General features: G+C 36.2%; 1 protein-coding gene across 1 annotated transcript in view; it reads left to right on the top strand.

Moving 5' to 3' along the window:
- Positions 1-1319: 1319 nt before the first annotated feature.
- LOC107558331 (sickle tail protein homolog) overlaps positions 1320-14805 on the top strand; it is a 76533-nt gene continuing 63047 nt past the window's right edge. Inside the window, exon 1 of the mRNA XM_016241983.1 lies at positions 1320-2084. Within this exon, the coding sequence (XP_016097469.1) occupies positions 1811-2084 (274 nt within the window). The 5' untranslated portion in view covers positions 1320-1810. The remainder of the gene's footprint in view (positions 2085-14805) is intronic.

Raw genomic sequence — 14805 nt, 5'->3', positions numbered from 1 at the left:
ACTTTTTTTCCTCCAAACTCCCTGGGTATGAAATCCAAAGGTAAATATACCACCGCTTGATGGTTTGATCTGGGCTTCTCTGTGAAATGGAATCACAGGAGCAGCGGAGAGAGGCACAGGCTTTTCAGTTAGTAGGTTATCTGTTCAAAATCTCTTTTTGACTCATAATCAGGATATATAGTGTGTTTTTTTACTAGTAAATTGTTACATTTATTGTTTATGATAAACTGAGATGCATCAGATTTATATGTTCTCTGAGCACCCTGGGTAAAAACTACTCTGATAGTTATTTTGTTAGACAGTTATAAAATCGGAGCCGTGAAGAAAATGGATGATAAAACTTTTTTTTCCAAGCTCAGCATATGCAGTGAGATTTGATTAGATGAGACTGAATAATAAGAATAAAAACACATCAAAGAATACATGGAAAATCTGGAACTTCAAATTCAAGTAAAACATAAAAATAATAATGAAAAGTTTTAGGATTTAATTTAATAAACAAATAAAATTATGATATAAAATATTTTATTTTTATGTGAAATAAATTAATGTGCAATTTTAAATTATGTTTTGCAATTTGAGATATTATATTAGTAATTTATATATTTGTATTTGTGTATATTTTAATTTGTTTGTCTATTTAATATCGATGTTTTGATGTAAGAGCAAAATAATTCTTTTTTTTTCAGTGGTCTTCAAAATGCCAAATAATGCTGAAATGGCAATAAATGCTGTAATAATGCTAAAAGGGCAATAAAACAAATAAAAACAAATTTCTTATTATATATTTTACTGTAATGTTTTTTTAATGAAGTGCAAGTTAATCTGTCACTCTCTTTTTTATATTTAGTTTTGCAAACTTTGTGTGTTTGTGCTTGTTTTGGTGACAGCAAACAGGATTTTTCCTCCATTTCCAACTCTTTTCAATCCAAAGTAAAGCTTCCAGCATTCCTTACTTTGATACACACACAAACACACACAGGCAGACTGCAGAGCTCAAGTACTAACTATGCTAGTGTAATCCAGCTTTCCTTTCTGCCGCTTTGTAATTCTCCAGAAATATCCAGGCGTGTGTGTGTGTGTGTGTGTAATTTTCTACAGCACGCACCACAGCTATGGTATTCTAGCTTGGTAAATTGAAGACTGGAAGAGCAGTGGACAAAGAGAGAGTCACATGTGGATCAGTATACACAGCTGTGACAGCAACAGAAGACCTTTTCTCCTCCCTTTTCATTTTTTTCCTTTTTTATTCCCAAGTATTGAGACTTTTTCTGCCTTTCTAAGCTGAGAGCATCTAGACGAGATGCAAAAGAAGGTGGGGAGAGTGAGAGAAGGATGATTGGAGTTTAGGAGGGCAGAATGAAAGAGAGATTGAGAATGTGTGCTAGACTGCGTTGATACATGGGAACAGGCTGCTTATCTCCGTTTGTCCCCCTGTCAGTCATCCTGAGGCGCACACGCATACACTTCGGAAAGCTGGAGGCTCCGTTTGAAAAGGTGGTGATTAACCCCTTCCCCCTCGTTCCTCCTCCTCTGTCTCTCCCGCCGTCTGGTTCTTCTACCTGCACTCGTCTGGACTCGTTCGTTGAGTAGAGACACAGAAGGACAGGAAGGAAGAGAGATGAGAGAGAAGGAAGGGAGTGTAAGACCAAGACGGTGAAAATCGTTCTCTGTGGAGTATGGTGAAAATCCAGGCGGTATTTGGACACCTGTGGAACACAGTTTTGGATATACTAGTGTGAATTGATTGGACAACTGAAATGAACTGACTAGATTGGATTCTCTCGAGTTTAACCAGCATTTCGACACTATGTCTAAACCTTCACGACTTGCTCGCCCATCCTCTGCGGGTCCTGGCTCCAAACTTCCCTCACCTCGTCGGGATACACCTGCCAGCCGACCCAGAATGCACAGCATGGGGGAGAAGGTGATGCGGAGGGGAAGCGAGGGCAATATACCTGGCCAGAGGCCTCCTATCAATGGAACAACACATTCGCAGATCCCAAAAAACAAAGAGGATGAGATGAGCCAGCCAAGGAGCAAAATCAGTCCACCTAAAGGGACCGCAGCAGTCACACATCCCAGTAAGTAATCGATAATCAAAAGTGGATACCATCAAACTGCCCTTTTCATATTTGACCACTGATGTCTGGACACTTTTGGTCATTGTTTTCTAATTCTAGGTGGAAAATTTTATTGCTGAGAACTTGCTCTTTCTTTGGCTCAGAAGATAATCAAAGAACTTGAAATAACTTATATATATAATTGTGATCTGTGAAGTTCATTCTAAAATCTCAGGCTTTTGATTGCAGACTTTTGTATCTTGGTAAATTTGTGCACTGTTTGAGACTGTGTTGAAATCTCTTGTGAAAACTCAGAAGCAAAAATCTTCTCTATTTGCTCTCCTTTATTCATATTGCCAAAGACATTTTATTTTCTGCCCTACTCAAAGTTTTAGACCTTCTAAAGGTGTGACACGTTACATGTGACACATTGTTTGTCCTCTTTGTGATTTTAGCCTCAAGTTGAATAGTCTTAATAGTGTGACGCATAATGGGTAGATAATTAGTTTCAAATGTGGAGTAAACACATTGATATTTGTCATTATGTACCTGCATAAGATATTATTATATTTGGTGTAAGATGTTGAAGTATCCATGGGTGTGAGTAAAAATGAAACTTCAACTTTCCAAAGGTTTTTTCAAAGGTTTTTACGGGCATTTAGGGTATTAAGTAGATTTGCATGCTTGATTAGAAGTGTCTGAATGTAAGTGAATTGCATATGGTATTAAGCTAAATGTGTTCGGTGCAGGTTTTATATTTATTCACAATGGGTTTTGTGGGATTAGATCGGCAGCTAGGTTGATTTTTGCTGCATTCCTCACAAAAAAACACACACATGGGCTCACCATCACATTGCCTCCCCATTACAGCTCAGCGGGGTGCAGATTAATGCCAGTTTGTGTGTGTGCATGTGTTTGTGAGTGTGATTGGGTACCTCTTTATCACATTCCGCTCCGGTGGGTTTTAATCCTGGTTGTGGTTGAAGAGCTCCGTGTCGACTCAAAGTTGCTCTAAAGTGGTGATATAAGACCCAAATCCTGTCACCTCAGTGGCCTTCTGATGCCTGTCAGTCACATCCCTCAATGTTTAGTGATTAACACACATGTCATGTCCACTCAGGGAAATTGCAGGAACGGGACACCCCTAGGTGGGGATTTAGACTGTGATGATATTAAGGACAGGAAGTTCTTGAGGTTAACATTCCTCCTTTAGTTATCCATTCTGACGAGCACACACATGCACACACAGAAATGAGTGTGTCATTCTTTTTTGTCATTCACTTGTTCAGTAATGTATGATTAACCTCAGTAAAACCTGGTTTCTGTCATTTTTGAGTAGTGCATTTTCTCTATAGTCTATATGATTAATGCTCTATGATGGCGTCTTCTGAAACCATAGTTTGTGAAAAGAGTAGACATTTAAATTGTTAAATATTGTTTGGGTTCATTTTCCATACGATTCATACAATTAATACAATGCTGCATTCAAAGTTGAACCAGTGTTATTTTAGTGTTATTTATATAGTATTATAGTGTTTGTTAATATTTTGAATTAGGTTTAATTTTTTGTTTAATTGATAGTTTGTATTATATTTAATTTATAGTTTTAATTTTAGTTCTAGTAATTTAGTTTTATGCTTTTGTAATTTTTATTTAGCTTTATTTCTTTTAAAATTTCAGCTTCAGTTTTAGCAGTTTTTTTATTTTACTACTTCAATTTAAACTTTTATTTCAGTTATTCAGTTATTTCAGTTAGGTGCCAAGGCAACATTTCTAACACGGAGTTAAACATATTTTGATGATTATGGCCAAACCTTGTACAGGTAATATCAATGCTAATATAAAATGTATAAAACAATTGTTTTTATGACATTTGGTTGCTGAAATATAATTGGAAATAAAGGCTCTATAAGTATAAGGCCACCAATAGACGCATAAATGCAATATTTTTTCCTTTAGTACTAGTCCAATAGTTTTTTTGCTTGTTTATTATTTTCTTTTGTTGAAGCATGACAGCCATATAACCAATTACTTTTTTTAAAAAGAGTAACTTGGACATTACTCTAGTAGCTATTCTAGTTTACAGTGAATGAGGGAAAGTTGATAATAAATATAAGAAATATATTTTTGGAGCAAACCGTCTCTCAGTTCTGCCCAACTGTAAACATTTACAATGTTTACACCAATGAGCTCTTTAAAAGGTCTTTTTTCTTTAAATTGTTACTTTAAATGGACCATTTAAGAGTTAATGTTTTCTAGACTGAGTCCAAGCACAGTTCATAACATGTTGGATAAATGGCCCTCGAAAAATGAATGAATAACTGATAGATGACATTTGCCAACTGGAGAGATGATGAGTGTGCATATTTTATTCTACTAATTAATTTTTCATTTTCTAAATAAATGTTAAGCATATGTTAGTATTTAAACTTAGAAATCTGGCTGTCAATGAAGAGTGTCCTAAAGGGCAGACGTAAACCCACATGTTTATAATGACACTATATGTAAGTTATACTGTAACATAAATACAACATTGTATACCTTTCCATTGTGCTTTGAAGAACTGCACAGATCAAAGAGCAAGAGTCTAATATAATCACCTGCGATCTGATACTAATGTTTTCTACCTAAATGTGCCCTCAAAGAAGCATCTGGAAGGAAAACAAATACATTCTCTTTTTTCGTTGTCCATTTTATGTCTGGCAGATAGACTGATAAAGGAGAGTTTTGTTTATCAGCAGTCGGCTTTCTTAAAGGGGTTTTCTGTTTATCTGCAGGTAAAATGGTTCAGTCTTTTGTTTAATCTACTATTAGCACTCTTTGAAAGTTTATCACAAGCAAGTGTAGCAGGACAAAGAACTGTATCACAGTCAGTAAATTTCATGGCTGGGTGGTCTTGCTTACTCATGGTTCAGCCAGACAGAGGTTATGGGAAAAAAGAGGGCAGAGAGGGAGGGAGACACCGTCCCCTCCATAACTACGTTTATTTTAAGCTGGTTGGATCTGTACTCAGGCTTCTGCTGTTTAGATTTTCCGTGCTTAGACTATGAGTGGTCACCCAGATTGATGTGTTTAACATATCAGTCTGAGATCTGCTGATATGAGAAGCATAACATTTCACTGGGGGTTTATGGGATAGCCAGTGTAGTCCTCCAAAATAACGCATATTAACATTTGATTTGGATTTTTTACATTGCAGGACTCAAATCAAGAGAAAGTGAAACTGTTCATTAGTCATGTTTAGTCATTTTCTCATTCATTTAAAGAGATGAATGCTGTCATTTTGTGGTTCAAGTTGTTTCGAAACATCATGACATTATTCTGTGGAACACAAAATGAGACATGTTGAAGAATGCTCTGTTTATTTTCATACAAACATAGTATGATAATTCCAACTAATTTAACTTGCAGTCTGCTCCTCACACAAAGCTGTCTTATGATTCCTAAAGACTTCATAGAAGGTATTACTTGTAATGTTCTAAAAAAATAAATGGATTACAGTTTCCACAAAAATATTAAGCAGCACAACTGTCTTCAACATTGTTGACAATAAGAAATATTTCAGCAGCAAATCAGCATACTGAAGTGATTTCTGAAGGATCATGTGACACTGAAGACTGTCAAGTCAAGTCAGCTTTAATTGTATAGGGCTTTATACAATACATATTGTGTCAAAGTAGCCTTATAGTGGCAAACAGGAAAATAGTTTGTCAATAATGCAAGACAATAATAACGAAATTCATTTTTTAAGTTAAAGTCAGTTCATTGATGATTCAGTGATGTCATCAACCAGTTCAGCTCTTTTCCTATAGTTTCTGTGCAATCAGTCAAGCGTCCCCAACTAAGCAAGCCAAAGGCGACAGTGGCAAGGAACCAAAACTCCATCGGTGACAGAAATGGAGAAAAAACCTTGGAAGAAACCAGGCTCAGCCGGGGGGCCAATTCTCCTCTGGCCAGACGAAACCAGCATTGCGCGGTTTAATTCTAGGCTGCAACACAGGTCAGATTGTGCCGAGGACTTGTCTGGTTCCCGTGGTCTTGTGCCGATGGCTGTGTTGTTGACGCGGCCTTTGCAGGGGATCTGTCTCTAGGGCTCATCTAGTTGACATGGTCTCCGCTGACATTCAGGGCTGTAGAGGTTGTCACTAGGTGCTGGTCCAACATCTGGTCTGGATGTGGACTGGATCCGTTTGGCTACGGTGACCTAGATTTAAACTGACAGAGTGTATCTGTCTCCCGAACAACACTAAGTAGATTGTTCCAGAGTTTGGGCACTAAATAGGAAAAGGATCTGCCGCCTGCAGTTGATTTTGATATTCTAGGTATTATCAAACGGCCAGAGATTTGAGATTGCAGCGGACATGAAGGACTGTAATGCGATATGAGCTCACTCAAGTATTGAGGAGCTAAACCATTCAGGGCTTTATAAGTAATTAGCAAGATTTTAAAATGTATACAATGTTCAACAGGGAGCCAGTGCAGAGTTGACAGAACCGGGCTAATATGGTTCTAGTAAGAACTCTAGCTGCTGCATTTTGGAATAGCTGGAGTGTGCTTATTAAGCACACAGAGAAACCACCCAATAAATCATTACAATAATCTAAACTTGAGGTCATGAAAGCATTAATTAACATTTCTGCATTCGACATCGAGAGCTTAGATAGTAATTTAGATATATTTTTAAGATGGAAAAATGTGGTTTAGCAAAAGCTAGAAACATTGTTTTCAAAGGCAAGATTGCTATCAACTAGCACACCTAGATTCCTTACTGATGATGAAGAATTGACAGAGCAGCCATGACGTGTTAGACAGTGTTTAAGATTATTACATGCAGAGGTTTTTGGTCCAATAATTAAAACCTCAGTTTTTCAGAATTTACAGTAGCAGTAGGAAATTACTAGTCATCCAGCTTTTTATATCAACTATGCATTCCATTAGTTTTGCGAATTGGTATGTTTTGTCAGGACACAATGAAATATAGAGCTGAGTATCATCAGCATAACAGTGAAAGCCAACACCATCTTTCCTGATGATATCTCCCAAGGGTAGCATGTAAAGCATGAAAAGCAGTGGTCCTAGTACTGAGCCTTGTGGTACTCCATTCTGTACTTGTGATTGATATGATTCCTCTTCATTCACTGCTACAAATTGATGACAGTCAGATAAGTAAGATTTGAACCATACCAATGCAATTCCAATAATGCCAACATAATTTTGTAGTCTACTCAAAAGAATGTTGTGGTCGATAGTGCCAAACACAGCGCTAAGATCCAGTGGCACTAATAGAGAAAAGCAACCATGATTGGATGATAAGAGCAGGTCATTTGTAACTCATTTGTAAATCCTGACGTGATTTCCTCTCAGATACCATTTCTCTCTAAGAAGGAACATAGCTGAGAGGATATTGCCTTTTCTAGTATTTTTGACAGAAAAGAGAGATTTGGCATCGGTCTGTAATTAACTAATTTTCTAGGATCAAGTTGTGTTTTTTTAATGAGAGGCTTAATAACAGCCAGTTTGAAAGTTTGGGGGAAATATCCTATTGGCATTGATGATTTACATGACTTCTGGAAACACTTATTTCAGTAGCTTAGATGGAATAGGGTCTAACATGCATGTTGTAGGTTTTGATGATTTGACAACTTTATTCAAATCTTCCTCTCCTATAGCAGAGAATGAATAGAATTGTTCCTCAGGGGATCTATAGTGGACTATCAGATGCAATACTGTAGCTGATGGCTGCATTGTCAGAATTTTATCTCTAGTATCGATCTTGGAAGTAGGTTCATAAAGTCATTACATTTCATGTTAGGAAATGTCTGCGTCTGTTGTTGCTTTATTTTTTGGTAATTTAGCCACTGTATTGAAAAAATGCCTGGGGTTGTGTTTGTTTTCTTCTAAAAGAGACGAAAACTAAGCAGATGAAGCAGTTTTTAGAGCTTTTCTATAAGTAGAAGTACTTTCTCTCCATGCAATACGTAATACCTCTAGTTTTGTCTTTTTACATTTTCTGGGCTGCTCTCTTTAAGGCGCGAGTGTGCTCATTATACCACAGTGTCGAACTGTTTTCCTTAATCTCCTTTAAGCATAAAGGAGCAATCGTATCTAAAGTGTTAGAAAAGAGAGAGTCCATAGTTTCTGTTACAATATCAAGTTTTTCTGTGCTATTGGATTTACGGAGGAATTGAGAAAAGTCAAGAAGATTATTTATAAAGCAGTCTTTTGTGATAGAAGTGATGGTTCTACCTTATTTGTAAAAAGGAGTTGAATTTGCAGCTTTAGCTAGATGGAGTATACACAAGAGTTGATAATGATCCGAGACATCATCACTCTGCTGCAGAATTTCAACGCCATTAATATAAAATTCCATGTGACAGAATTAAATCTGAAGTATGATTACGACAATGAGTAGTCCCTGACACATGTTGTCTAACCTCAATGGAGTTCAGAATGTCTATAAATTCTGATCCCAATGCATCTTTTTAATTATCAACATGGATATTAAAATCACAACTGGACTAGTGGCTGCTGTAAATTAAGCTTTGCCATATGGAATAAATTACTTTTAAAAAAATATAATAAAATCGAAAACAGTAACTTTAAATTGTAGTAATATTTCACAATATTACTGTATTTTTTATCAAAAAAATGCAACCTTGGTGAGGAGACTTTTTTCAAAAACATTGAAAATCTTACTGACTCCAAACTTTTGAACTTTAGTATATGTTTTCATTGTATATAACATATTCTGTGCTCTATGGAAGAAAGAAAGTCATGGAGCTTTGAAAAGAAATGAGAGTGAATAAATAATGACAGAATTTAGATTTTGGGATGAACTTCCTTTCATGATTAAAACAGAATAATCCTATGATTTTTGGTAAAAGTGTCAGACAGGGATGAGTTCTTGTAATCAACAGCAGGATCTAATTCATTGCAATGAAGACTAAAGCCAGTGGATTCACTATGAAGAGAATCATGAGGGGGATTAGATTAATGAGCACTGCTCATTAACCCTAAATCCTCTCTGATTAAAAAGTGAGACACTCTTAATCCAGAACAAACAGACAATCTATCAGAACTCACTGTGCCAGCAAGTTCCTAAAGAGCCATTTAGATCAATAACAGAGACAGTTTTGCATTTTTAAAAGGGATAATTCACCTAATAATGAAAATTCTGTTAATGTTCTCACCTTCATGTTGTTCCAAACCTGTATTGTTTATTGTTTATTTGGATCCCCATTATCTTCCACAAAGTGGTTGCTAGTCTTCCTGGGGTCCACAAATCAATCCAAGACAAACAGTCTTACAAATAAATAAAAACGAACAAGAATACAATTTCACTTATCACATCACAAAACTCTACATCTCAGAAGTAGCAGCAGTCAAAATATAAATCTACATATTTATAAGCAAATCTTCACATGTACAGTTACTCTTTCATATATTTATGGGAACCATATTCCAAGCAACAGAACCTCGATAAAGCACAGTCTTTTTCATCAGATTTGTTTGTAAAAAACTTTGAGCCTTACTCACTTGACGTGTTTTATAATCATGTCTAAGTCCCACATAAACAAGCTTTTCAAAGAAGAAAACATTTAAAATGTAAAAGTTTAACAACAATTTGTCTGGGCTTGCCCCCCTTTTGATACTGTCCAATCCTCTGAGCTCGTTCGATTTCCATTTTTGAGTCACCTAGTCCCAATTTACTTGAGAGAATTTCCCAAACTTTTACCTCCGATTTCATCCAGTTTTCATCTTTTTCATCAGTGATCCCATCCACAATAATATTTGTCGTCCTTGTCTGATTTTCGACATAATCCAGTTTGACAAGAGATCCATCCAATTCCTCCTTCGATTTGATGATATCCTTTTCAAACTGCATGTATGATTTTCTTTATTCTGTGGAACATGAAAGGAGATGTTTAGAAAAATGTATGCTTATGCTTTCTTTGCATGGAAAAAAGCAGCTTGAACGTTCTTTAAAACATCTTGCTTTGTGCTCCACAGAAGAAACAATATCATACAGGTTTGGAACCACATGAGGGTGAATATTTTATAAAATATTTTCCTTTTGGGATGAACTGGCCCTAAACTGTCAGGCAACAAAGCAAATGGCTTATATTTAAAAGTTTAGAATTATTTATTATTATTATTATTATTCATTTATTTTTTTGAAAGCAGACATGGAGGGACATGGACACTATTTGATTGTCCCAGATTTATTAACCAAATTACTCTCTTAAATTAGGTATTTTTGTGCTTGGAAGCCACTCCATTAATCTTGGACCGGCAGACTATTATTCCTTCAGACAGATGGAGTACTCTTTTTGAGAAAAACTGAATTCATGTGGGCAGAAGTTGATCCACAGGTCACCGACCAGCTCAGCTAATGAAAAGTGCCTGAGTGCTTTAACTTAATGGCAAATGGAATCTGGTAATTGTTCACCGTTTGGCAGGAAGGATCGAAAAGGGGAGGGAGAGAATGAAAGGAAAGGTTTATCATTCTGCATTGTGAGATATTCTAGTCTCCTAAAGCATTCAGGGAGAGGGAGTAGCACTTAGACACTTTTCCTTACTTCAGGAATTTTCCAGAATCCTTTCCGCTGAGCTCATAGGCTGCTTAATTACCATTGCGGCTGCGAAAAATGGCTTACAGGACACAGTCACCAGTAACCAAAACCTGAGATCTTAGAAATCTGGAAGAAAAAGGAAGAGAGACCCTTTCAACAATGCCCTCCTTAGACAAACGTTGAATTAGATTACTACTGCATAACTTTCTTTATTCTGTGGAACATCAAAGGAGATGTTTGGCAGAATGTCTCCTTATGCTTTCCTTGCATGGAAAAGAACAGCATGAACATTCTTCAAAGCATGTTGTTTTGTGTTCCACAGAAGAAAAAAAGTTTGGAACCCTAAGACATTGTAAACATTGTAATTTTTCAGTTATCTGGCACCAAATTGTCAAGCAACCGAGCAAACTTGTATTCTAAAAATTAGAATTATGACATGTTGCTTTGATCTCAGAACCTGGGAGCAATACAATCTTGAGAAAAAAGAGGGAGAGACCCTTTCAACAATTCCCACCTTTGACAAACTTTGAATTAGGTAACCAACTAGGCAAGAACCAACAAGTTGAGTGTGTTTGCACAAGTATATTGACATTTGAGTTAGTTTGTGTTGATTCTTGGTGTAGCTCTACACGGTTTAGATGTCACAAAGTGTCTTGGGTGATATGAGTCAGAAAAAGAAAACCTCCATTTAACACACCTGGTTTTGTTGTTGTTACTGTTTTTCTCCCTCTGAGCTGAATTCATGCCCCAAGGCTGGCAGACTTCAGACATTATGCACTGAGGGTTGTTGTTGCTGCAGAACTTTGCACTTCGTGGTTGACATATAACAGATAGTTGGACACAGATTCTGTTAAGTGCCTCTTCATGAGTATGTCCAAGTGTCCCTTAGGCATCTATCAGATAAAACTCTCCTAAGCCGAAATCGATAAAAAAAACGTGGGCAACTGTGTTTAAAGGGGTCATATGATGCGATTTCAAGTTTTCCTTTCTCTTTGGAGTGTTACAAGCTGATTGTGCATAGATAAGATCCCTGAAGTTGCAAAGACTGAAGTCTCAAAACCAAAGAGATAGTCTTTATCAAAGTTAAGACTCTGCCACGCCCCCCTAAAACGGCTCGTTCTAACACGCCCCCACATATCTACCTCACTACGTGGAAATATTTGCATAATGTGGCCCAAATGTGCACTCAAAGAAAGAAGGCGTGCTTTCAGGAACAACAGTCCTGTTGATGCAGACATGTCAGAGAGACGCTGTGTGTTTCTAGGCGAAAGCAACTGTTCCCCTTTCGGGCTCTGTCTTTACATTTATTTTGAAAGATGAAGCTCGCGATTATGGTAAGGGGCGTTACAGTTCCGACGAGTGCTTGCGGTGTTTGGCCAATCACAATGCACTGGGTGAGCTGGCCAATCAGAGCAGACTGCGCTTGTCGGAAGGAGGGACTTTGTAGAAAACAAAGCGTTTGAGAGAGGCAGGGCATAGAGGACCTACAATAATGTACAGTATTTGAAAAGAATGTGTTTTTTGAACATTAAAGCATGTCAACATATTCTGTTACACCAAATACACCAAATAATGATCTTTAAAAAAGCATCATATGACCCCTTTAAATTCTCATTTATTAGATAGAGACCTCTGGGAGTTTGTCTGAATGGTTGATAAAGCTTTTGAAGATGCTGATCCCAGCAGGGGGAAAATGCTCATGACTGCACTCTGTAGAAGAAAGAAAACAGTGTTGAAGGGGTAGTTGATCCCAAAAAAAAAAATTTTTTATATATATATATATATATATATATATATATATATATATTCACCCTCATGTCGTTCTTTCTTATGTGGAGCTAAGAATAACCAAAAATTCAATCTGTTTCTCATGTATTATTTTTTATGGTGCTTTTTTTGTACTTTTCGGACCATCCACTGTCATTGCAGGAAAAAGTACAGGACATTCTTTCAAAAAAATTATGACAATGATGACAAAATGTTACATTTTGGATGAACTGCTACTTTAATAACCTGTTGCCTCTCTATCCATGTTCCCTGTTTCTTCAAAAATAATTAGTTTGGACAAACCTATTCCGTGGTTTAACCTCTATTCAGCCCAGACACACATATTCACTCCCTATCACTATCATGTGTTTCTCTGTTTTAAATGGAGGCTAATTGTTACAAATACTAAAATTCACAGTGTTATTTTACAGTATTATATATATATATATATACTATTATTATATATAATATATTAATATTTTGAACTTTTATTTTTATTTTATTTTTCATTTTAATGTATTTATTTGTTATGCGCTTTTGTAATTTTTTTTAAGTTTTTTAATTTTAGGTTTTTATTTTTCAGTTTAATTTGAGTTTTTCAATGTAAATTAGTTTATTTCGGTTAGTGGCAGCATTTCTAAGAGATTGAGAACAATTGTACTATGCAGAATGAAAAAGATTTTCAGACCATGCTAGAGAAGGACTGGACCATCTTGTCAGTTTTCTTGACTCCTAATAAGAAGTTATTTTATCTTTGTTTTCACTGGATCTGCAGTAGCAGGAATAGACTAAAATTGTTCCTTCCTTCCATTGTGACTATTCCTGGATGGGAATTCAGTCTTTAGCTCCCAGCTGTGACTCTAGAGCAGGGGTGTCAAACATACGGCCCTCGGGCCGAACACGGCCCACAGAGGTGTCCAATCCGGCCCGCAGGATGATTTAAACAATATTATAAAATAACAAATAAAACATAATTTTGAAAATTAAATAAAGTGTATTTGCTACAATATTTTACTTTGAATTTAAAGCGGAACAAATGGCTAATTTATTTACGTTGATATTACGCCTCGGGATTCGGGACACCTAACATGCGCATTTTAAAATGGCGCCAAAATTTCGAGCAGCACGAGGATAATATGATGATAGATGCATTGTAACTGATGCTTGTGTGGCAATTTTCTGGTAATCTTAAACGTGTCCAAAAGAAGAAATTTGACCTGGAAGGGCGGACAGGCTATTTAAGGAGAAATGGAAAGAAAGTAGGGGAGCGCGGGGCACAAAGTAACGCAGGGTAAATTGTAACACGTGGTTTAAATATTTCCTCACATGCTAGCATAACCAAATTTACAGCATTTACTAGTTACTATATCAACATTACATAGAGAAAAAAAGTGCACCAAAATTCAAAAGTCTTTTGAAGATATCGCTGAACATTTATTTTACCATAGTAAAATTATATTTCTGGCTTAAGTCAATTTTTTATCTCAGTTTTTATTACTCATTTAAAATTAGACAAAGCTGCTATTATTTTAATCTCCAGTCTGATATTTATCAGTTTAAATAATTTTTTTAATGCTTCGCTAACTATCAGAAGACAGTAACCAGTTTTAAATTCCAGTTGTGCAGATGGGGTATGTTGTAACACTGTGTTACAATGTGCCCTGCTGTGCTATTCTATGACATTAGCGATGTAATTCACACTATTTACTTTAATACATTTTAACGATAAACGATGAGAAACAGGTGAATAAAGACTGACAGTCAATGTTTAATGTTTAGAAAAGACATGTAAAGCATTTTGGCTCATTTATGTGGGCCGTCCCAAGCATGGTTGCAATGTGTTCATTGTCAAACTCCAAAATCAGATTATTTTTCATTCTTAAAAAACGCCATTATTTTATTTGAAATAAATTATTATTTTATTTTATTGACAAAATATTTTAGTTTGTCTTGTATATTTTTTTCATTCGATCAGATAACATTTTAAGCTGTTATATGGTCATGTTACAACGTGCCCCTCAGATGTTATACAGTGTGTTCCACCTACGGGGCATGTTGTCACATTTCACTTCCAATTTTTGAGAGTAAATAAAGAAAAATATAAACACTGTTAGTATGAAACAAAGCGACATATTTGTGCTAGACAAGTGTGAAATTACTGTAGATAAAAAAATTATATTCTGAATCCCATGTGGATTTACACAAACTGAGAAAGTCAAAAAGTGTTACTTTGTGCCCCGATCTCCCCTAATCTCAACGCCGACAGGTATGTTTAATCACAACTCGTGGTTGTGGTAAATGTGTGCAATATTAAACGACACTGTGACGCACTGGACAGCTTCACATGGAGAAAGTAAATGAGCGAGGAGTGTGCGATATTTATTGTGTACTAATATCCTAAC

This window comes from Sinocyclocheilus grahami, unplaced genomic scaffold (genome assembly GCF_001515645.1).
Source record: "Sinocyclocheilus grahami isolate Dianchi unplaced genomic scaffold, SAMN03320097.WGS_v1.1 scaffold641.1, whole genome shotgun sequence".
Lineage (NCBI taxonomy): Eukaryota > Metazoa > Chordata > Actinopteri > Cypriniformes > Cyprinidae > Sinocyclocheilus > Sinocyclocheilus grahami.
The sequence above is the reverse complement of the archived record's forward strand: the minus strand, read 5'-3'. Positions and strand labels throughout refer to the sequence as shown.